The sequence below is a fragment of the Rutidosis leptorrhynchoides genome, chromosome 2 (genome assembly GCF_046630445.1).
Source record: "Rutidosis leptorrhynchoides isolate AG116_Rl617_1_P2 chromosome 2, CSIRO_AGI_Rlap_v1, whole genome shotgun sequence".
NCBI lineage: Eukaryota > Viridiplantae > Streptophyta > Magnoliopsida > Asterales > Asteraceae > Rutidosis > Rutidosis leptorrhynchoides.
Genome location: NC_092334.1, coordinates 553,812,226 through 553,836,827, shown reverse-complemented (window position 1 = coordinate 553,836,827; position 24,602 = coordinate 553,812,226). Strand labels below are relative to the sequence as shown.

The 24,602-nt window shown below is 34.9% G+C and overlaps 1 protein-coding gene across 1 annotated transcript; it reads right to left on the bottom strand.

The window, feature by feature from the left end:
• Window positions 1–881: 881 nt before the first annotated feature.
• On the bottom strand, window positions 882–24,458 carry LOC139893081 (uncharacterized). The gene is made up of 9 exons (XM_071876217.1): window positions 24,207–24,458; window positions 20,381–20,475; window positions 20,142–20,206; window positions 2,662–2,705; window positions 2,484–2,561; window positions 2,146–2,299; window positions 1,874–2,035; window positions 1,599–1,658; window positions 882–1,249 (listed from the first exon to the last, which is right to left on the bottom strand). Exons 1-9 carry the CDS (start codon window positions 24,353–24,355, stop codon window positions 1,136–1,138), a joined length of 921 nt encoding a protein of 306 aa, XP_071732318.1. The 5' UTR covers window positions 24,356–24,458; the 3' UTR covers window positions 882–1,135.
• Window positions 24,459–24,602: the final 144 nt, after the last annotated feature.

The following is a 24,602-nucleotide window of genomic DNA, read 5'->3' as shown; positions in this document are numbered from 1 at the left end:
GGGACCATTTGTGCATTTCCTTAACCGATTATCTCCAACAATCACCCTCTTAATCGGTTAATCCATGCTACTTGACGAGCATCGGTGATCATCTTTGCTCTTACTTTCTGCATGCTACTTGCTACATGCTATCGATCACCGAATTTCATCATCTTGTGTCCCGTCTACTTTCTCCCTGCTCCGGCTCTGATACCACGTGTATGATCGATTTCAGGTTCACCTCCATGTACAACATATAAGCTCATGAGTTTCACATTTCTCTAAAACTAATTGGTGAGAGAGTGAGGTTCTCATAAGCTTATATACATACATTTGGTTCTATCACTTTCCGATGTGGAACCATTGTGCATTTTCTTAACCGATTATCTCCAACAGTCCGATGGATGGATGAAAGTTGTCAAAAGTTGAAACAACTATTGTTAGTTCCTCTACGTATGTCTTATTTTAAAGTTGAAATTTTTTAAAGATAGCCATATAGTGGCTATCTTTAAGATTTTTGAACATATTTTAATCACTTGTATTTTGAAAATAACTACTCCATTAACTTCTTACTAACCACCCTGCTAATTTGAATGTACAATTTTTTGAGCGTATAAATTTTCTTAAAAATAACCCTTAAAGGTATCATTAGAAAAACTTTTAAAAATTTAACCGCGTATGAAGTCGTCTTATTCCGTAATTAGGCACCTACTAAATCAAATCTTGTTAGTTTTTCATAACTAACTAATGACATGACGTTATGTGTCGTCGTTTTCTTTATGCATTGATCTCCAGATGTGTTATAACTTATTACTCTGTTTTTTTAACTAAGTGTTGCAACTATGTGTATATCTCACTCACACTTTTTATACTTCAACTATAATATATGGAAGTGAATGTCGTCTATATGTCACGAGCAAATAGTACTATTTTTCTTACATTGTCAATGGAAATCAAGTAGTTTGTCAGCCTTGATAAGATAGTTCAACCTTATTTGCACAAAAGATAAATAGGACATATGTTCACCACCAACACTCAAACAACACTCCTCTACGGGGTACCGAATAAAAATGTACTGGTAATATTTGTAAGCAAAGAAACTCAGACGAACAACCGAAGTAATTTGATTTCAATGGAATTCCCAATAAAGTTATGATTATGATGGGTCTGAAGAAGTCGACTCGGTCACCACTCCGGGTAAACGATCTTTGAAATAAGTATGGCAGTCAATATCCACGTTACTTAACGCCCCAAGGGGTGTGACAGTTATCTGAAATACATAAACCGCATATGTGAAATCAACAACAATGCACATATATATACAAGGTTGTAAAAGTCGCTAGTCAGTCGGGACCTTGTAAGACTAGTCAGCCGTTGATAACTGATTTTGACCAATTTTGACTGGATAGATTCGATTTTGACCAACTAAATCCAACTTTGACCAACATTGACCGTCCATTGACCAGTGACTTTGACCAACCTAGGCCCATGTCGGGTCATTTTCTATTCCCGAAATCCGACTAACCGGGGACTAGTTGCCTTGGGCTCCACCGACTTTTACAACACTGTGTATAAGTAAATATTATTAGTTGCGTTATATAGGTGAGAAATGTACATACATATCCTTGTAGAAGATTATAGAAATCCGTTTCACCATCGTCCGTATTACCACGCTTGACCTAAATTGAAAGCATGTTTAACACATAAATTACACTATGTACTACAAACCAATACCTTTCACATTAATCTTAACATATCAATGTTTTCTAAATTAAAATGATAAGCTGGAAGGTCATGAGTGTCATTATAATTAAGCTAGCTTTTTCTATTTATAATCAAAATCGAAACTGGAAGAATGTTTGAAATAGTTAACCAGCTAGTAAGTACCACACACCTCTCTCTTGAATAAAAGGAGTTCTTGCGAAACATTAATCACATTGCCGTTTAATTCAACCGAATTCATATCCATTGAGATATATCCACCTTGGGGGTTTAAAGAAACTTGCTTCCAACCAGGTATGCCACTGCTTATTCCTTGTTTAGTCACTTTAATACCCTATTAACAGAACATAAATAAAGAATTATAAATATTCCATATTCTTTATGACACAGAATATGATGTGATCCAAATACATAGCTGATGCATGTATGTGCATAGTAACAGACCTTATGATTCAGAATATCTGTCGGCAAAGCTACATTCAGAAAACATTTCTGATTATAAGTTTTATTTTTTATCTCAGCAAAAATGGCACTTATTATAGGTAAGCAAGCCTCTGCAGCAAATGTGAAGTCATTGATATTGCTTGTATCTCGCATCCTATCAACAGCCACCAGTTCACCACATATTAAGTTCACAACATCTAGACTTTGTTGTTTTATTATATATATATATATATATATATATATATATATATATATATATATATATATATATATATATATATATATATATATATATATATATATATATATATATATATATATATATGAACGTTACGTACCATTGATATGATATTGAGATAGATGGAATACCCTGCATAAAGGCCTCTCGAGCAGCTGCCACCGTCCCTGAGAAAACACTATTAAAAAAAACTCCAGTAAGAAAAGAATGTACACTATTCAACAAAACAAAAAAAACATTTACTCAAAACAATAATCAAACTGAAAATTGTCACTTACATGCGGTAGCCACAGTTGATGCTCTTATTTATGCCACTTAATACCTGTGTAACAGGGCAACTGAAACAAGTCAGTATAGTTATGATATGCAACAAACTTTAGTAGAATGATGTGTTAGAAATTATGGACCCAAACAAGACCGGTGATTTAAACCAATCACCAAACCCACGAACGATAAACGATAAAATAAAGCATAACGATAAATGTAAACGACACGAGATTTAACGTGGTTATATCTCAACTCCAAAACACGGAGAAGGGTTTACTTTAAAGGCGCAAACCAGAGATTTTTACTATATTTTTGTGCACACAGTTATGGGTTACACAGGGTCCTATTTATAGGCAAAAACTGTTAGTTATTAATGCCCAAGACACAACTTATGTCTACACTACTAATAACATATGAACCTATATGGTCACACACAAAGAGTAATTATCTACTAAGTATATATTCAAATGTGATTTATATATATGATCAACCATAATTTGTATGATAACATTATTATTTGGATGAAATAATTATGTGTAGTGAAGTATCAATATATGCATATAGTCTAGTAATATTCCATGTAAAATTTAAGAGTGTATGTTATATTTGTTTGACAAATATATGGGACGAATGAATGGATTAAGTTAAAGAGGTGGCCATGTTATATACACCTTTACACACCATCTTTGCATATGGAGTTGATGGAAGAATAAACTTTATGATATCATTTTGTCTAGCATTTGTTGTTAGCTTTTGCTTTATGTATTTTAAGTGTAGTGGCACTTATTAAAAGGCTAATCAACTTACATATGCAATATACATATACGTGCACTTAAAATGAAATATTGCAAGCATTTTCTTTCATACTTCTTACATACAAATTACTTTCATATAACTCTTTTAAGTTACTAAAGTGTTAGTAGTTCAAGTAAATAATTAAAAGTAAAAGGATAGAAGATTGTTCTTCATCTTTTTCTTATTAGCGGTTGAGAAGGACTAGTATCCATTTAGTATTGGAACTTTGCTCAAGTGTGGATTACCGAGAGAGGGAGGCTACTTTGGTTCCTACATCCTTAGCATCCATAACTTCTAAAGTTTAAAGTCTTCAAAGGTTGTAGTCTTTAAACTCATTATTTATTATTTAGTTTTCTTAACAACATGCAATTGGATCCTTGGTGGGGAGTTTTTGAAAGGTTTAAAAATTGTTGTACATGCTTCCGCTGCTAAATAGTTTTATGAAATTTCAACCAAACACAAGAGGCCCAAGGCATAGATGGGATTAAACATACCAGTTGACAATTGTTGTTAAGGATCCCATTAAGATATAGAAATTGTATTAGACTTACAATTGGTAATCGCTACCTACCTTGTTGATTTAAACTTAGTGGAGAGAGCATCAGCCAACCACTCAAGGTTAAATGTAACTTGGATTCTAGCCTTTAACAAATTAATTTTTCATAAGAAAGTTAGGGTAATTAATTATTAAAGGATCAAATATTAAAATACTAAAAGAACTTTGTTAATTTTGTAGATGTCACCCAATGCAACTACACCCGTTCACCACCTTTCTCTAAAATCTGTCTTAGAGAAGGAAAAACTCAATGATACGAACTTCTTAGACTGGTATCGTAATTTGAGAATTGTTCTCAAAGTCGAAAAGAAGTCGTATATACTTGATGGACCCGTTCCCGAGGAACCCCCTGCTAATGCCACAAAGAGCATCCTAGATGCTTGGACTAAGCACACGGATGACTCCACAGAGGTAGCATGCCTCATGATAGCCACCAGGATTCCAGACTTGCAAAAGGACCTGGAACATCATGATGCCTTTGAGATGCTTAAGCAGCTAAAGGAAATGTTCCAACAACAAGCTAGGAAACAACGCTTTGAAACTGTCAGAGCGTTACACGCATACAAGATGGCAGTGGGGACATCTGTAAGCTCTTATGTTCTGAAAATGAAGAGCTACATAGATCAGCTTGAGAGGCTTGGATCTTCCATTGGTCCTGAGTTGGCAATAGACTTAATCCTCAACTCACTACCAAAGTCATATGACCAGTTCGTCTTGAACTACAATATGAACAATTGGGAGAAATCTATCTCGGAGTTGCATTTAATGCTTAAGACTGCCGAGAAAAATATTCCATCCAAAACCTCTGAAGTCCTCATGATTCGGGAAGGAAAAATCAAGAAACCACAAGCCAAAGACAAAGGTAAAGGCAAACCTAAGAGTCAAGGAAACTATAAAGGCAAAAAGTTTGTCCCAGAGGATTCTGTCAAGAAGAAAGAAAAACCTGCCAAAGATGCCACTTGCTTCCATTGTGGAGAAATTGGTCATTGGAAGCGAAACTGCCCAACTTACCTTGCAGAGCTGAAAAAGACAAAGGCTAGCAATGCTAGCACCTCAGGTATCTATATGATAAAACTATTTGCTTTCTCTAGTAATTCATGGGTATTTGATACTGGTTGTGGAACTCACATTTGTAATAATGTGCAGGGACTAAGAAAGATTAAGCAGCTAAAACCAGGCGATTTGGTATTGCATGTTGGCAATGGAGCACATGTTGCGGTCGTAGCAATAGGCATTTATGAACTTTTATTACCAAATGGCTTGTACTTAATATTAAATAATTGTTATTATGTACCTAGTTTAACTAGGAACATCATTTCAGCTGCACGATTGTATGAATCTGGTTACTCGTATGCTTTTTCTAATGGTAATATTTCAGTTTTCAATAAAGATGTTTTTTATTTTGAGGCACGCCCTCACAATGACATATATGAAGTTGACATACAAGATTCATCCAATAATAGTTCTATGTATAACATTAACACCAAAAGATCCAAGTATGACTTGAATCAAACTTATCTATGGCATTATCGTCTTGGTCACATAAACAAGAAACGCATAACCAAACTCCAATCAGATGGAATTTTAAAATCAACTAACTTTGAGTCATTTGATGTATGTGAATCTTGTTTAAGCGGGAAGATGACAAAGGCGCCTTTCTCCGATTCCGGAGAAAGAGCAAAGGATCTTTTAAGACTTATACATTCCGATGTATGCGGTTCTTTTAGAACTATGTCAAGAAATGGTGAAAGATACTTCATAACATTTATTGATGATTTTAGTAGATTTGGTTATGTTTACTTATTGAAACATAAACATGAGGCATTTGAAACGTTCAAAGTGTTTCAAAATGAGGTTCAAAATCAGCTAGGCAAAACGATAAAGGTTCTTCGATCGGATCGAGGAGGTGAGTACTTGTATCAAGAGTTTGATGATCATCTAAAGAATTGTGGAATTATTTCACAACGCACTCCACCCGGAACACCACAACATAATGGTGTTTCTGAGAGGAGGAATCGAACCCTACTCGATATGGTTCGATCTATGATGAATTATACTTCACTTCCTCCATCCTTCTGGACCTACGCCTTATTATCTGTTGGTCGCATATTAAATATGGTACCAACAAAAAAGGTTAATAAGACACCATACGAGTTATGGCATAGAAAAATTCCAAATTTATCTTATTTGAAAGTTTGGGGTTGCGAAGCTCATGTTCGACAAGAAACTTCCAACAAACTTGATCCCAGATCTATCAAATGCATTTTTGTGGGATATCCAAAGGATTCTATGGGATATTATTTCTACAATCCTACTGAGAACAAAGTGTTTGTTTCTAGACACGCTACTTTTCTAGAAAAGGAGTTTCTATTAAATAAAGCAAGTGGGAGTAATGTAGAACTTGAAGAAATTCAAGAACCACAAAATATCACACCTGAGGTTGGCACTAGCTATCAACAAATTGTTGAAGAACCTGAATAATTGGTTACTCAGGAACCTGAAGTAACACAAGACATTTGTAGATCTAGTAGACCTCGTCATAGTCCCCAAAGATATGACGACATTTTCTTAGTGGATCAAAGTGAGCCCACTAACTACAAAGACGCTACATTAGATCATGAATCTAAGAAATGGCATGAAGCCATGAATGAAGAGATGCAGTCCATGTATGATAACCAAGTATGGGACTTAGTTGATTTACCTCCTGACAGCAAGGCTGTAGGGAGCTAATGGGTTTTCAAGAAGAAAACTGATATGGACGGAAATGTACATACATTTAAGACTAGTGGCGAAAGGTTTCACTCAAACTCATGTAATTGACTGTGACGAAACTTTCTCTCCAGTAGTCATGCTAAAATCAATTAGAATACTCATTGCCATAGCTGCATATTATGACTATGAGATATGGCAAATGGATGTCAAAACCGCACTCCTTAATGGTCACTTAAGTGAAGATGTCTATATGGAACAACTAGAAGGTTTTGAAAATCCTAAGTATCCTAATAAAGTGTGTAAGCTTAAAAAAGCCATTTACGGATTAAAGCAAGCATCTAGAAGCTGGAATCTTCGTTTTGACGAGAAAATAAAAGAGTTTGGTTTTATCCAAAATGAAGATGAGCCATGTGTTTACAAAAGGGCTAGTGGGAGCATAGTAGTATTTTTAATCTTATATGTAGATGATATACTACTTATTTGAAATGACATCCCAACTTTACAAAAGGTAAAGTCTTGGCTTGGGAAGTGTTTTCAAATGAAAGACCTTGGTGATACTGCTTATATTCTAGGAATAAAAATTCATAGAGATAGATCAAAGTGGCTAATTGGCTTGAGCCAAAGTGCATATATTGAAAAGATTCTAAAAAGATTCAAGATGCAAGATTCCAAACGCAGATTTTTGCCAATGTCACATGGTACAATATTGAGCAAGTCTCAAAGTCCTAACACAAATGATGAGCTTTGACGAATGAATGGAACACCATATGCTTCTGCAATTGGATCCATTATGTATGCCATGTTATGCACAAGACCAGACGTATCGTATGCTTTGAGCATGACGAGTAGATAATAACAAAATCCGGGTGAAAGCCACTGGATGGCTGTCAAGCTAAAGTACTTGAGAAGAACTAAAGATATGTTCTTGATTTATGGTGGTGTGGAAGAAGATCTTACTGTAAAGTGCTACACATATGCTAGCTTCCAAACTGATAGAGATGATTCACGATCACAATCTAGATATGTCTTTATCTTGAATGGAGGAGATATAACTTGGAAAAGTTCTAAGCAGAAAGTAGTTGCACAATCTACTACAGAAGCTGAATACATTGCTGCATCGGAGGCAACACAAGAGGCTGCGTGGATGAAAAAGTTCATTGCTGATTTAGGAGTGATGCCAAGCATAGAAGACCCCATAGAAATATTTTGCGACAACAATGGTGCTATTGCTCAAGCAAAAGAACCTAGATCGCGTCACTGCACCAAACATATCCTTAGAAGATTCCACTATATACGTCACATAGTGGGAAATGGAGATGTTTGTATTCGCAAAGTTCACACAGATCAAAACCTTGCTGATCCTTTTACAAAGGCTTTGGCACAATCAAAACACGAGGGAATAGTTAATGATTGGAATGATTTGTAATTTAGTATTATGATATTTTGAAACATTTATGCAACATTTATATTAAATGATATGATGTATTTGGAGATAATCATACTCATTAATAATTGTTGTGTTCTTTATTAGTATGTTTAAATCCTTGAATAACCCCGTTATTCAAAAACGTCCATAGTCGATCACAACTATGGGAATAGTTGTGAGTTAAGAGTAATGTGAATAAGTTGGTTGACTTTCATGAAGATGAAAGTGGAGTTGCAACCAAATTCACCTATGTTTATTGAAGAATAAACATTGGACATGACCCGCTTTCAAGATTACTTCATTGATCGATGTCATACGTGATTCTTGAAAATGGTAATATCTTTATATCCTTAGACCGTAGATACATATTGGGTCTTAAGTATGAGGATTGTTATACTTTGACATAGTCAAACGTTGTTCTTTAGCCAGACAATCATAAAAGCTATTGTTAAATATAATATGAGACACATGAGAGACGTGTGTAGTCTAGACGGGATTTGTTCCTCTCATCTGGATGAGAGATTGACATCTATGTGCCCTTCGATGATTTAAATTGATTAAGATGCGTGGCCACGCTCAAACTATATTGATATATTCAATGGTGTTTGTTTTATCATTTTCAATCTTGATCAACTAACATAATGTATGAGCTAAATATGAGATTGATTGCTATCCATGTCTCATGCTCAACGTGATGTCAGTAACAAAGGGATAACTGATACCTTACCTATATATTGATTTGAAGTTTTAACTTGAGAATCAATGGATGCTCGGAATGACACATTTTCATGTGTTGTTAGGGGCAGTGGCATGTTGCTAGACGTTTACCACTGTCTATGTTGGCATATATTGAATCTTGTGCAAGTGGGAGATTGTTGGTTATTAATGCCCAAGACACAACTTATGTCTACACTACTAATAACATATGAACCTATAGGGTCACACACAAAGAGCAATTATCTACCAAGTATATATTCAAATGTGATTTATATATATGATCAACCATAATTTGTGTGATAACATTATTATTTGGATGAAATAATTATGTGCAGTGAAGTATCAATATATGCACATAGTCTAGTAATGTTCCATGTAACATTTAAGAGTGTATGTTATATTTGTTTGACAAATATATGGGACGAATGAATGGATTAAGTTAAAGAGGTGGCCATGTCATATACACCTTTACACACCATCTTTGCACATGGAGTTGATGGAAGAATAAACATTATGATATCATTTTGTCTAGCATTTGTTGTTAGCTTTTGCTTTATGTATTTTAAGTGTAGTGGCACTTATTAAAAGGCTAATCAACTTACATATGCAATATACATATACGTGCACTTAAAATGAAATGTTGCAAGCATTTTCTTTCATACTTCTTACATACAAATTACTTTCATATAACTCTTTTAAGTTAATAAAGTGTTAGTAGTTCAAGTAAGATAATTAAAGTAAAAGGATAGAAGATTGTTCTTCATCTTTTTCTTATTAGCGGTTGAGAAGGACTAGCATCCATTTTGTATTGGAACTTTTCTCAAGTGTGGATTACCGATAGAGGGATGCTACTTTGGTTCCTACATCCTTAGCATCCATAACTTCTAAAGTTCAAAGTCTTCAAATGTTGTAGTCTTTAAACTCGCTATTTATTATTTAGTTTTCTTAACAACATGCAATTGAATCCTTGGTGGGGAGTTTTTGAAAGGTTTAAAAATTGTTGTACATGCTTCCGCTGCTAAATAGTTTTATGAAATTTCATATACAAACCCCAACAAAAAACAAACAAGGAAATAACTTAGGGAGCAAGCTACTAAATCCAGAACATTCTTGACTTGTCTAACAAGTTGTTTCTTTGTTTAACTCGATTCGCACTCCAACAATCTCCCACTCGAAGATACGTTAAACAACACCCAATCTTCATCAACCCAACAACTATGTTAAACAAACCCACAATAACTCCAGATTAGCCGATTACCAACTCCTTTTGATACCGCCGGATGAGACACCCGAATCACGCCGCACTTCACTCGTTAACCCACGAGCAAGTGAAGTCTTTTGACACCATAAAAACACCGTTGAGCGATAATCCAATCTCTTAGTTACTTGCTTGGGCCATCTCGGTTTCTTTCGCCACCATCTTCTTAAACTTGAAGATCATCTTCATACACTAGAAGACCAACTGAAGTATGCGACTCTTCAGTTATATGATTCTTCATGAGACTACACCGCCTCACCAATCACTCTAGACATGTCCAATCCCGAACACACATGTCAATGATCACCCTCGTACAGGTTTTCACTGTCTATCTATGATTTTCCTTCCCAGCAATCAGAAAATCCAACAGACACCCTCGTAGACTCTTCATCAATGTAACGACCCGACCAAAACCGTTATTGACGGCGCCGTTAACTTAGGTCCCGTTGCGTGGTCGTAGTCCCTATATGAGGCTCGTTTGACCAAAATTATGTCGCATTCATTTGAAAGGTACAAGACTTGCAAGTTTAGTTTACAAAACCGTTCAACAACAAGTCTAAGTTTACAAAAGTCATAAAGTATAAATGAAATAACTTGCGACATAATATAAGTTGAAAAACACAGTTGCTATAAATAGCGTAAGTATGTAAACAAAAGTTTGAATCCAAAAGTGCTATCCCTAGCGTATGTATGTATGTATGCTTGACCCCAAGCAAGAAATCAGAGTGTATGCATGTATGCTCGACTCCAAGCAAGTATGAGTGTACGCGGAAGCATGTATCAAATAGCCAAGTATGAACCTGAGAAACATATAGAAAACTGTCAACGAAAAACGTTGGTGAAATCATAGGTGTTTGTAATAAACGTTGTTTTTGAACCACAAGATTTAGTATTCCCATAGTTGATTATCAAAATCGTTTGCATTCCAAAAGTATTGTTCGCGAGCACCCAATTATCAAGACTTAACGTTTCCTTCCATAGAACCCCATCACAATAGTGTTAGAACATACACTGTTTCCCGAAAATATATTTCATCCGTAGACGGTAGCGAACCGTCCGTAATGAGGGTTTGTCAAACCCGTATGGCCACACAATATAAGTTCTCGCTTACACCCTGCAAGTGTAACTAATGATAATCGAATTGAGGATTTTTGTTCTAACTCGCTGTGGAATGTTTGTTTTCCTTGTACTTTTGTTCAAAGTATAAAAGCAAGTAGTACAAAATGTAACAAAGTATATGTTTCTCAGCCCACAATTTAAAAGTATAAAAAGTTGTTGAAAAAGTGGGACTATGATCTCACCTCGAGTGCACGAGTATAAAAGTACTTCACAAAGTAACGTATGCATGAAAGTTGCTTAGCCTTGACCTAAACAAGTAAGTTGTATCAATTAACCGGTTACGACACAAGGTCGGGTGAAATGTGTTCAATTAGTCCTATGGCTCGTTACGACTCGATTAAGTATAGCATGTGAATCACGTTGTCAAGTTTCATACAAGAAACAAGTATAAAAGCATGTTAGAATGATTGTATAAAAGTTTGGTTAAGTTTGACTAAAAGTCAAACTTGGTCAAAGTCAATGAAAAAGTCAACGCGTTCGGGTCGGGTCCCGAACTATTTTTCTATGCTAGTTATTCATATATAAGCATGTTAAAACAAGTTGCATGTAAATTGGAGGTCTAGAACATGTCAAACATTTTTAGTAAAAAGGTCAAGGGAAACAGAATCTGGACGCGGCTTATGTCGCGCCGCGGCCAGGCCTGTTGCGCCGCGACAATGGCCGTGGCCTGGTCCCTGGCCTGTTTCACTTGTTCAAGGCTTGGTAAAATTTCTAACAAACGCAAAACTCAAACCGTAAACAATTAGAAAGCGTATCTTATACCGTTGGAAAGCTCTTTTGACAAGGAACACAACTAAACATGTTTCATCAAACAAAAACAACATTTTCCATAACCGATTTCTCGTCAAGTGATCATTTAAAAGTCCATTTTCAAAGTTTCAAGTTCATCAATTGCATTTTAAGTTTCGGGAATCCAATTCACACATATGATATGCCGTTCTGAAGGTAATGAAGCATGTAATACAACCAAGCACTTATCAATAACATTAACAAGCATTCAACGCATCAAAAGTTCGCTTTAAGGCTATCAAACCCTAACCAAAAGTTCACAAAATCAATAATCGCGTTTATGAAGTTTCTTTGATCAATCTATACATCAACATGAAGCTAATGATGCTAGTAACACTTTTAAAACATGAACTTTAACAATCTAACAACATTTAATCATCCAAAATCAAAGATTAAGCATACGATTTTCATTTTCAAGCTAGTCACACCAAAATCAACAAATCAAGCAAACAAATCATATATTCATGTTATACACGAGCCATAGACACTAACTAACACAATTTCAAGTCAAAAACACGAATTTATAGAAATCTAGAGTTTTTAGAAAGTTACCCAAACTTGATGAAATTGGTATCAAAATGTAGAGGATGAAGAGAGGATCACGAAAATGTAATTTGTTTTGAAGTTTGCTTCCAATCCCGAATTTAGATGATGATTTTATGAAGTTGGGGTTTGTGTGTGTGTGTTCTTGAGATGGAGAGAAAAGAGAGGAGGGAGATGATGGAATGAATGAAAAATGGGTTGACTAGTTGACCTAGTCAACTAGTTTGCCCATTTGGCAACTCCGGTCCCTCGAGTTTCAAAGCGGGTGCGGGATTTAACCGATCGAATATTTTTAAAACGCTCGAGTAAACGGGTGATGTCAAAATTAAATAGCGGAAATATAATGAACGTTACTCACGGAAACTATTAATTTAAATACGAAAGATTATGTTTAAAAAAAAAGACGGTGTTAAAATTAAATTTAACGGAAAAACGCGGGATGTTACATTATCCACACCTCAAAAGAAATTTCTTCCCGAAATTTAGTTGGAAGTAGTAGTTGTTGAATCTTACTCGAGACCTTGCGTTGTAAATTCTACGAATAAGTGAAGGTACGTCCTTGAGTATTTCCACGAATTTTGACGGTCGGGATCATATGTTGTTTTAAGGTTTGGCTTCCATGATTCATGGTTTCAACCGGTCCTCCTAGGAAGTGAGGGTTATCGTCGATAGTGAGTTCATCAAAGGAGATAACAAGTTCTCGTTTCGCAAAACACGTCTTTGAGTTGATACATCGAATGTAGGATAAACGGAGACCCAAAATGAGTCGGAAAAGTCTAAACGGCTAGCGACGGGTCCAAAACACCCCAAGAATTTAAAGGATCAAAATATCGCGGATTTAGCTTCCTACGTTTTCCCGAAACGGATTGCACCTTTCCAAGGTGCGACTCTTAACGTGACGCGGTTTCCCACGTGGAATTTGAAATGTTTACGTCTAACATCGGCGTAGCTCTTGGTGATTACGAGTCGCGTAGGGTTTTACCTGAATATGAATAACTTTTCTCGGTTGTTCATGAATAACCTCGGCCCCGGTGAATTGATCATCGTTTACTTGGTTCGACAAAGGAGAATGACGTTTTAATACAAATTCGTATTATGGTTTTCAAGACTTAAATCGTATGTTTGTTCGGTCCGTCGGGTTATGGTTGATGTGCGGTACTCATGTCTAAACGTGGTCCCGAGACTTTTTGTGAGGCACTCCAAAATCTAGAAGTGAAACGAGGATCTCGGTCCGAAACGGAGTACATTCCGTAAGGTATATTTGGACAAGTTTGTTAGGACAAGTTTCTCAAGAAAATTCGCGTCGCGGAAGATTTATCGGTTTCCAAAAATGTTCGTCGGGGCAAGTTCTTATCGGGTTTTGAAAACGATTGTTAGGACTATCCACCCTCGCGGCGAATACTTGTATGACGTGAAGAGTCGCTCTCCATTAAGAATTTAGAATAAGGACCTCCTGAACCGGAAGTACGAGGGTGATGCAACAGAAGTTTCCGCCCCGATGTGAGCATAACGAGTAAATTGTAGTTAGTCAATAAGACTGCGCGAGGACGAGCTAGTATACCCGTGTGACATACGGTTGAAGTCGAATGGAATCGGTAATTCATTCGGAAGCATAAATATAATTTGACAATAATTGAAGGGGTGTCCCCGGTATGGTTGTTATAAATATTCTCGGAGTTTTCGGATGTCCAAACATGAATAGATGAAGTCATGTACATGGCACATGGTGGTGTTTAGGTTGATCGAGTCTAACCACCATCACGTGTCACTAGAACTTTGGTATGTCTTACCGTAATATAACCACGTTGATCGAGTGTCGTTATATTACGCTAACTCATACCTCCATTCCCACATCACTCTATAGATTCAAGTTCGTGTCATCGCGAAAATCTAAAATGAACAAAATGTAATGACGTCTCAAACGTGACTCGTATTAAATCGAAATAGTTTCTACGACTCTAAAGAAGCGTTTCCCCGCGGGAAGTGTATAAACGATTGTTAACGTCAAATCGGTTCGATTCAAACAATAATGTATTTAGGTATGAAAAGAGTAACGAGTCATGATAACGAGTAGCACGCAACCGTAGTGATAAATGTTGATGACGATACTCACCTAGAGTAGTGATGGTAGTAACACCAAAAAGTAGATAGTAAGAAACACCAGTGGGAAACCGATAGTAAGTTGAAACGGTGGCAAATAACAATCCGGGAGACAGAGTTCCCGAACAAGTGTGACTAATGAAGTCGTCGTCTTCCATACGTGTATGAATCATGAATTTACGTGTGTTACCAAAAAGTGGCGGAATACGAGTTCGTATGATGAAGGTTGGGTACCATTAAAAAGTTTGCCTAAGAATGATTCAAGTATAATGCACAAGTAGTCAAGTAAGTGCTATCTATAGCAAATGTATGTCAGAATGCAAATGCTAACTATCCGGTTGTAGTCTAGACTCACTAATGCGTCCTAACGACTCTGTTAGACACACTAATGCACGTCCTAGTTCCCTACAACCAACGCTCTGATACCACTTGTAACGACCCGACCAAAACCGTTATTGACGGCGCCGTTAACTTAGGTCCCGTTGCGTGGTCATAGTCCCTATATGAGACTCGTTTGACCAAAATTATGTCGCATTCATTTGAAAGGTACAAGACTTGCAAGTTTAGTTTACAAAACCGTTCGACAACAAGTCTAAGTTTACAAAAGTCATAAAGTATAAATGAAATAACTTGCGACATAATATAAGTTGAAAAACACAGTTGCTATAAATAGCGTAAGTATGTAAACAAAAGTTTGAATCCAAAAGTGCTATCCCTAGCGTATGTATGTATGTATGCTTGACCCCAAGCAAGAAATCAGAGTGTATGCATGTATGCTCGACTCCAAGCAAGTATGAGTGTACGCGGAAGCATGTATCAAATAGCCAAGTATGAACCTGAGAAACATATAGAAAACTGTCAACGAAAAACGTTGGTGAAATCATAGGTGTTTGTAATAAACGTTGTTTTTGAACCACAAGATTTAGTATTCCCATAGTTGATTATCAAAATCGTTTGCATTCCAAAAGTATTGTTCGCGAGCACCCAATTATCAAGACTTAACGTTTCCTTCCATAGAACCCCATCACAATAGTGTTAGAACATACACTGTTTCCCGAAAATATATTTCATCCGTAGACGGTAGCGAACCGTCCGTAATGAGGGTTTATCAAACCCGTATGGCCACACAATATAAGTTCTCGCTTACACCCTGCAAGTGTAACTAATGATAATCGAATTGAGGATTTTTGTTCTAACTCGCTGTGGAATGTTTGTTTTCCTTGTACTTTTGTTCAAAGTATAAAAGCAAGTAGTACAAAATGTAACAAAGTATATGTTTCTCAGCCCACAATTTAAAAGTATAAAAAGTTGTTGAAAAAGTGGGACTATGATCTCACCTCGAGTGCACGAGTATAAAAGTACTTCACAAAGTAACGTATGCATGAAAGTTGCTTAGCCTTGACCTAAACAAGTAAGTTGTATCAATTAACCGGTTACGACACAAGGTCGGGTGAAATGTGTTCAATTAGTCCTATGGCTCGTTACGACTCGATTAAGTATAGCATGTGAATCACGTTGTCAAGTTTCATACAAGAAACAAGTATAAAAGCATGTTAGAATGATTGTATAAAAGTTTGGTTAAGTTTGACTAAAAGTCAAACTTGGTCAAAGTCAACGAAAAAGTCAACGCGTTCGGGTCGGGTCCCGAACTATTTTTCTATGCTAGTTATTCATATATAAGCATGTTAAAACAAGTTGCATGTAAATTGGAGGTCTAGAACATGTCAAACATTTTTAGTAAAAAGGTCAAGGGAAACAGAATCTGGACGCGGCTTATGTCGCGCCGCGGCCAGGCCTGTCGCGCCGCGACAATGGCCGTGGCCTGGTCCCTGGCCTGTTTCACTTGTTCAAGGCTTGGTAAAATTTTAAACAAACGCAAAACTCAAACCGTAAACAATTAGAAAGCGTATCTTATACCGTTGGAAAGCTCTTTTGACAAGGAACACAACTAAACATGTTTCATCAAACAAAAACAACATTTTCCATAACCGATTTCTCGTCAAGTGATCATTTAAAAGTCCATTTTCAAAGTTTCAAGTTCATCAATTGCATTTTAAGTTTCGGGAATCCAATTCACACATATGATATGCCGTTTTGAAGGTAATGAAGCATGTAATACAACCAAGCACTTATCAATAACATTAACAAGCATTCAACGCATCAAAAGTTCGCTTTAAGGCTATCAAACCCTAACCAAAAGTTCACAAAATCAATAATCGCGTTTATGAAGTTTCTTTGATCAATCTATACATCAACATGAAGCTAATGATGCTAGTAACACTTTTAAAACATGAACTTTAACAATCTAACAACATTTAATCATCCAAAATCAAAGATTAAGCATACGATTTTCATTTTCAAGCTAGTCACACCAAAATCAACAAATCAAGCAAACAAATCATATATTCATGTTATACACGAGCCATAGACACTAACTAACACAATTTCAAGTCAAAAACACGAATTTATAGAAATCTAGAGTTTTTAGAAAGTTACCCAAACTTGATGAAATTGGTATCAAAATGTAGAGGATGAAGAGAGGATCACGAAAATGTAATTTGTTTTGAAGTTTACTTCCAATCCCGAATTTAGATGATGATTTTATGAAGTTGGGGTTTGTGTGTGTGTTCTTGAGATGGAGAGAAAAGAGAGGAGGGAGATGATGGAATGAATGAAAAATGGGTTGACTAGTTGACCTAGTCAACTAGTTTGCCCATTTGGCAACTCCGGTCCCTCGAGTTTCAAAGCGGGTGCGGGATTTAACCGATCGAATATTTTTAAAACGCTCGAGTAAACGGGTGATGTCAAAATTAAATAGCGGAAATATAATGAACGTTACTCACGGAAACTATTAATTTAAATACGAAAGATTATGTTTAAAAAAAAAAGACGGTGTTAAAATTAAATTTAACGGAAAAACGCGGGATGTTACAATCAAGGCTCTAGTGAGAACACAGTCACAACCTCGAAATCTACTGAATTTTCAACTTTCCGCTTTCTCCCTAGTACACTGACTTCCTCATAGCTATAAAATTCACAAACCCATCTTCTCATCCCAAGCACGCTCCCACTGTACGAGTAAGAAATAAGACCGCGGCTACTCGAGAAGAAACTAGGTTCGTACCACCAGTCAGTCGCAAATTTTTTTGCCATCGGAGAGTAAAACAAGTATTCGAAACCCTAGTGTTACCCGAAATCATCACACTAATCTTGAGAACATTGGAGAACAACGTCGCATAATTATCTCCACCACTCTACTAGTTGACTAACTCCCACTAGCTCGATAACTTCTGTCGATTACTAAACTCAACCGAGTTCCCGACACCCTCAACTATCGTAGAAAGCTCAAGTTCCATAATATCCCAATCATCTTGGAATATCCGACCATACGCTTGGTTACCCAGTTTCATAAAACGCAAGCACCAACTTACATCGATAACTCTCACTGTTAACTTCGACTTGATGCATCTTGTTCGTTATCCAACTGCTCTAACCCGAGATAAAAACAACATCCTGAGCTCCCATAACAAACCCACATCACCGAAAAACAACAGGCCGTATCGTTCGAAGTTTCACGAGACAAAAAATCGTCTCGCACTCGCGTCATGAAACTCGAAAAAGTTCAACCCTGAAACTGCCCAAATTCAAAAAAATTTATATCTGAAAATCCAACGGTCCGATACACCTCGAATTTTTACCACCACTAGATCTATGTGTGTAGAATCACCATCACAAAAATCAAGTTGATCCAACGGTAGACGAACCGACAATTAATTTTCTCGCACAGCTGCGCAAACAAACCCCAAAAGGGTTTTTCCTGGCGGCTGCAAAATTCGAAAAAATATAACTCCAAATTGAACGGTCCGATCGCTATGAATTTTGGATATGTTTAGAACTACATATCTACCACCTACAGAAAAATTTTCAAGACGATCTGACGGTTAATGAACCCTCTATGAATTTTCGACCACAGCCTGCAGTTAAACCCTAAACCGAGTTACTGCAACTTCGGAAAATTGTATCTCCCAATCCAACCGTCTGATCACTTTCAAATTTGGTACACCACCAGATCTATGAGTCTTCAACCTACGGTTAAAATATCATGGAGATCCAAAACCGCTACGAATTTTCTACCACAGCTGCGCCAGAATTCCGAATTTTTGAAAATCTCTTTCACAACAAAAAACTATCGATCCAACCACCGACTCCGTTATCACCGCGAATCACCACAATAATCTATTATAATCATAGAACAATTTTAATAGATTATCTCATGAGTACATAGACATACTCGTGAGTTCTTCGCGATCTCTTCAACTAAGCCCTTTTATCTCGATACATGTTGTACAAAACCCGTCGTTCGTTCACCATGCTTTCAAATCGCCATCGCTCTCACTCGAAACCATGAGCTCTTGATACCACTTGTTAGGAATTATGGACCCAAACAAGACCGGTGATTTAAACCAATCACCAAACCCACGAACGATAAACGATAAAACAAAGCATAACGATAAATGTAAACGACACGAGATTTAACGTGGTTATATCCCAACTCCAAAACACGGAGAAGGGTTTACTCCACGGGCGCAAACCAGAGATTTTTACTATATTTTTGTGCACACAGTTATGAGTTACATAGGGTCCTATTCATAGGCAAAAATAAACAAGGAAATAACTTAGGGAGCAAGCTACTAAATTCAGAACATTCTTGACTTGTCTAACAAGTTGTTTCTTTGTTTAACTCGATTCGCACTCCAACATGATGTAACATACATCATTAGGTTAGAGGTAGCGTATTTCCCCAACCTAATTGAAGAGTGTTGTACACTTTCCGGCGTACCTTATCGAAGAGATAAGACCAAGTAATTCTAATCACGAAGATAGATAATAAGGGTGAATGTAAAGGGTTTATGCTCTTGTTGGTGATTCTCCGAAAGTAGTAAGATGTGACTTACTTCACGCCACCCAAAGATAAAGTAATGTGTGTGTGTGTGTGTGTAACATGCGAGTGAGTTGAATGTATGTTCTTCCAAAGCTCATGCTCCTCTATTTGTAGAAGAGCTATGGCTCTTTTTTGGGTTTTAGCTAGTTTCCAATGCATCTTTGGATGGACTAGTTGACTTCCCCAAAATGTCCACTTACACCTTTGGAAAGTAATCTTGTTCATTTCCTTAGATGCATGGGCGGCAAAGGTAAAAGAGGTTTTTCCGCCTTTAACTCTGGTTTGACCGAGGTTATTGATGAGCTGCGTATCATTTGCAGGTATGTGTCTCTTTGTGGCCCAATGTTTAATGTTTGTTTCGTAAGGGATTGTTTACGAAGTGATAAGTATGTTCGAAGGTTGGGTACACTATCAAAGAGCAATATTAAAGCAGTAGCTTCTTAGAAACAACATCATCCACAACTATATCAATTGAAACATTACAAATCAAAGTTGGGTCAGTTTCAGAGTGTTAGATTAAACACAATAATGTACCAGATCAGGCACCGAAGGAAATAGTGCCTTGGAAATTCCCAATGAAGTACAGTTGGGTGGACTTCCTGCCAAATACAAAATAATTAAAAGTTATATCATAAATATAAATTTTGCTGTATAACTCACAAGATCTTTCTTCAATTGTGGAAATGGTTATTAACTGTGAAAACATGCAAAAAGCACCAGCAAGTTGTAATAGAAATGCAAAGCTGTAAAATTAGAGATAATATGAAAGTAACCAGAAATAGCGAAGGCCGTTGTTCCATAAACTTGAGTTCGCCTTGCAGAGAGAGGACCTCGCTGAGTAATAGAATGACTGGAGCCTGATTTATCCCTGATCATACCAAAAGCATGGATAAACATTAATTAATAAAAGGCCCCAACCAGATTCAACATCAATCAATTGGTGATAAAAACACCATGTATATAAATATAAATATATAATATAAGCCCATGGTTACACTCTAAAATCAATATGAAAGTAACAAGATGATGATGTAACCACGCGTTGCGGCGGTGATTATTTTTGAATAAAACATAATTAATTAATTAATTATATTGATACAAAATATATTTTAACGACAATGATAAAAAAACAAAGATCGTTTAACAACTCTTATTTTTCTATCTTTAACTTTTACTCAACTCCCCAGCTAGCATAGAATATTAAAAAAAGCACCAAACAACTTTTAGGAAAAATGGTAACAAAAAAATTTATTTAAGGAAGAATAATAAATTTGATTTACATAAAAGGAAAAAAAATTGAGTTGAAACTTTGGGTTACACTATAATAATGGTTTGAAACTAATATATTAACGTAAAATAAAAAAAGAAATAATTAAATAAATAAATTGTGAATAGTAACCCAACCAATCAGAGGGCTCTAAAAAGTCCTGTCCTCCTGTCCTTAGTATATATAGTAATAGTAATAACCACTAACTCATATACAAGTTTCGCTTGGTTATCGAGGGAGTGCGTTTGCACCCAAAAAAATACTCGTATGTTTTAATAGAAGAATAAAATAACTGATATATATATATATATATATATATATATATATATATATATATATATATATATATATATATATATTTATTGGGTAATGGGAATCACCCGGTGAAGTATTAATATACAAAAAGAAGTTACAAATCAACGACTATAGGACATACCCTATGGCCTCTCAAACAACCCAATCAAGCTATATATATATATATATATATATATATATATATATATATATATATATATATATATATATATATATATATATATATATATATATATATATATATATATATACTAGATTTTAAAGTCCGTTCTTTGCACGAGTGTGTAAAAAGTCGTGCAAAAATCGTAACAGATTATATCATTCAAGTATGTAAATAGCGAAAGTAAATAAAAAGTTAGAGCCCGTAGTGTTGACAAATTTTAAAAGTAATTTTGGGTGGTGTTACTTTTTTATATTTCTCACCATTAATATCTTTTTAATTATATATAAATTATATACTACGTAATATTTGTAGTTTTCAAGTAGAACTAAATTATTAAATATAAGTTTAAAAAGTTTGATATGTAAGCATGTGAGTTGTAATCACTTGCATCCATAAATTTGTTTGAAAACAAAGGGACCAATGAGAACGCGACATGTGGCGCGAAAATCACATGTGATTGATAAAAAAAATTCGAAAATTTTTTTTTTGAAATTTTTTTTTTTTTTGAAATTTTTTTTCTAAATTTTTTTTTTCGATTTTTTTTAAATCATATGTGATTATGCATGTAAATCACATGTGATTGTAAACCCAATCACATGTGATTATGCATGGCAAATCCAATCACATGTGATTGTACAATTTAATCACATGTGATTGTGCAGGTAAATCACATGTGATTGTAAAAAAAAAAATTAAAAAAATTTCGAAAAAAAAATTTAAAAATTTTTTTTTTGAAAAAGATTTTTTGAATTTTTTTTCCAATCACATGTGATTTTCGCGACATATGTCGCGCTCTCATTGGTACCTTGAATCTCAACTTAATTTATGGACTCAAATGAATATTCCTCGTAAGCATGTAACATAGTGGTAGGATTTTTTAAAGGTTGGAAGTGGTATTATCATCTTTGTCTTAAAAATACTTTTAAACGACTGATTGTGAAAGTTGCTTAATTTTAAAATTATTCAAATAATTAGAATTCAATATTTTTTATATATATATTCAATTTTTAAATTACTGTAGTTTTATCTGTTATGGTTTTACTTTCAAGTTTCAAATTTCAAACGTGATAAACTCATCTCAAAATATAGAATTCTTCAAAATCAATGGCATAATAACTCCTACAAACGTGTTTACATTAATAACTTTTGGACTTGACAATATAGTGATAACTTTATCTCAAAATTAATACATAAATGTTTCAAATTAAATTTAATATAATCTAATATATCAATATAAATTATTTAAATCGAGCCATAACTTGAATATGAATTATGAGTTCTTGATTTTCGAAACTAATTAATTAAATTATGATATATCACAAATGCAATCAACATACTCCATAGTTTGTTCGATATTCAATTTAATATAATGTATAATAAATCTCCAAATTTTTACGAAGTTTTTTTTTGTTCACTAAAAATATTACGTATAAAATTTATTAGTCGAATGCAATCCACATACTCCATAGTTTGTTCAGTATTTTATATTATAATAATAATAATAATTGTAATATATATATATATATATATATATATATATATATATATATATATATATATATATATATATATGCGGAGAGGATCCAGTGAGAACTTTTTTAGTGTGAGAACTCTAGGAACTCCAAATACACTAAAATTCGAGCAAAAAATGTGCGCGGAAGAGCAAAAAAAGGAAATTCGACTATCAATTTTTTGTCCGCCCTCCTATTTTTTGTTCGAATTTCAAAAATGTAAAACACATTTTTGTTCGACTATCATGTGTTATACATTTTTTGTTAGAATTTCAAAAATGTAGAACACATTTTTGTTCGCCCGCCTTTTTTTTTTCGCCTATAAATTTTTTGTTCGCCCGCCTTTTTTGCTCGAATTTCTCCATTTTTGCTCGAATTCGTTGTTTTTGTTTGCCCGCCACATTTTTTTCTCGAATTTCAGTGTATTTTGGTGTTTGTGTGTGTGTGTGTATATATATATATATATATATATATATATATATATATATATATATATATATATATATATATATATATATATATATTGGTAGGATCAAGAGAGAGGTAACCATTCGGGGGGAAGCGGGGGAAAGCAATTTTTTTTTCGGTTTTTGAAAAAGCTTTGTTCACGAACATTATAGATTGGAGGAAAATAAGAACATTTAGAAAAGACACTTCGTGATGAATGTTATTATTTTGGCGGGAAAACGCTCGAAGAAGTAATATATAACAATTATCGTGTTTTTCGAGCGTATGTTGAGGTTTTAGACATTAGGGTTTAGATATTAGAGTTTAGATATTAGGGTTTATAGGGTTTAGATATCAGGGTTTAGAAATTTAGGGTTTAGGGTTTAGATTTAGGGTTTAGATTTAGGGTTTAGATTGAGTTTTTAACACGAACGGTTTAGAGTTTACATAAACCCAAAACACCAAAAACTAAACCCTAAACTCTAAATCGGGCTAAATTTTACTTCACAAAACATGAAAAAAAAATGTTAACATTCTTCACAAACAATATTATCTTGAATGTTATTTTTGTCGATCGTTTTCCCGCCAAAATAATAACATTCATCACGAAGTGTCTTTTCTAAATGTTCTTATTTTCATCATATCTATAATGTTCGTGAACAAAGTTTTTTCAAAAAACGAAATTTTTTTTTTTTTGCTTCCCCCGCTTCCCCCGATTGGTTACTTCCCCATTGATTATGCCTATATATATATATATATATATATATATATATATATATATATATATATATATATATATATATATATATATATATATATATATATATATATATATATATATATATATGGCGAGTTATATATAGTAGTAATAGTAATAAAGGGTAACAGCAACATACGTATCAGGAGCGCAGACCCAAACACGGTATCGATTAGTGGAGAGGAGAACTTGAACTAGAGACTGCAGACCTGGTGCATCTATTCCATCGTCGTTTGTCACCATGATCGTTGGCAGCTCACCATCAGCCACTTTATGAGTATTTTCCATGAGTAAAATCCACACTTAATTTAGAGAAATTAAAAGCACATATAGATTGCAAATTCCACCAGTTTATATTGTAGTAGTGAAGTCAATGCTAGCTTGTATATATATACGGAGTATCTTTTATTTATCATAAAAACATTTATTTATTGATTTTAAACGGTGGAATAAGGTTCGTAATCAGTGGGTTCAGTTGGACTGGGTACGTTAATAATTTACTTGTGACTACAAATTAGACGACAAACACACATTG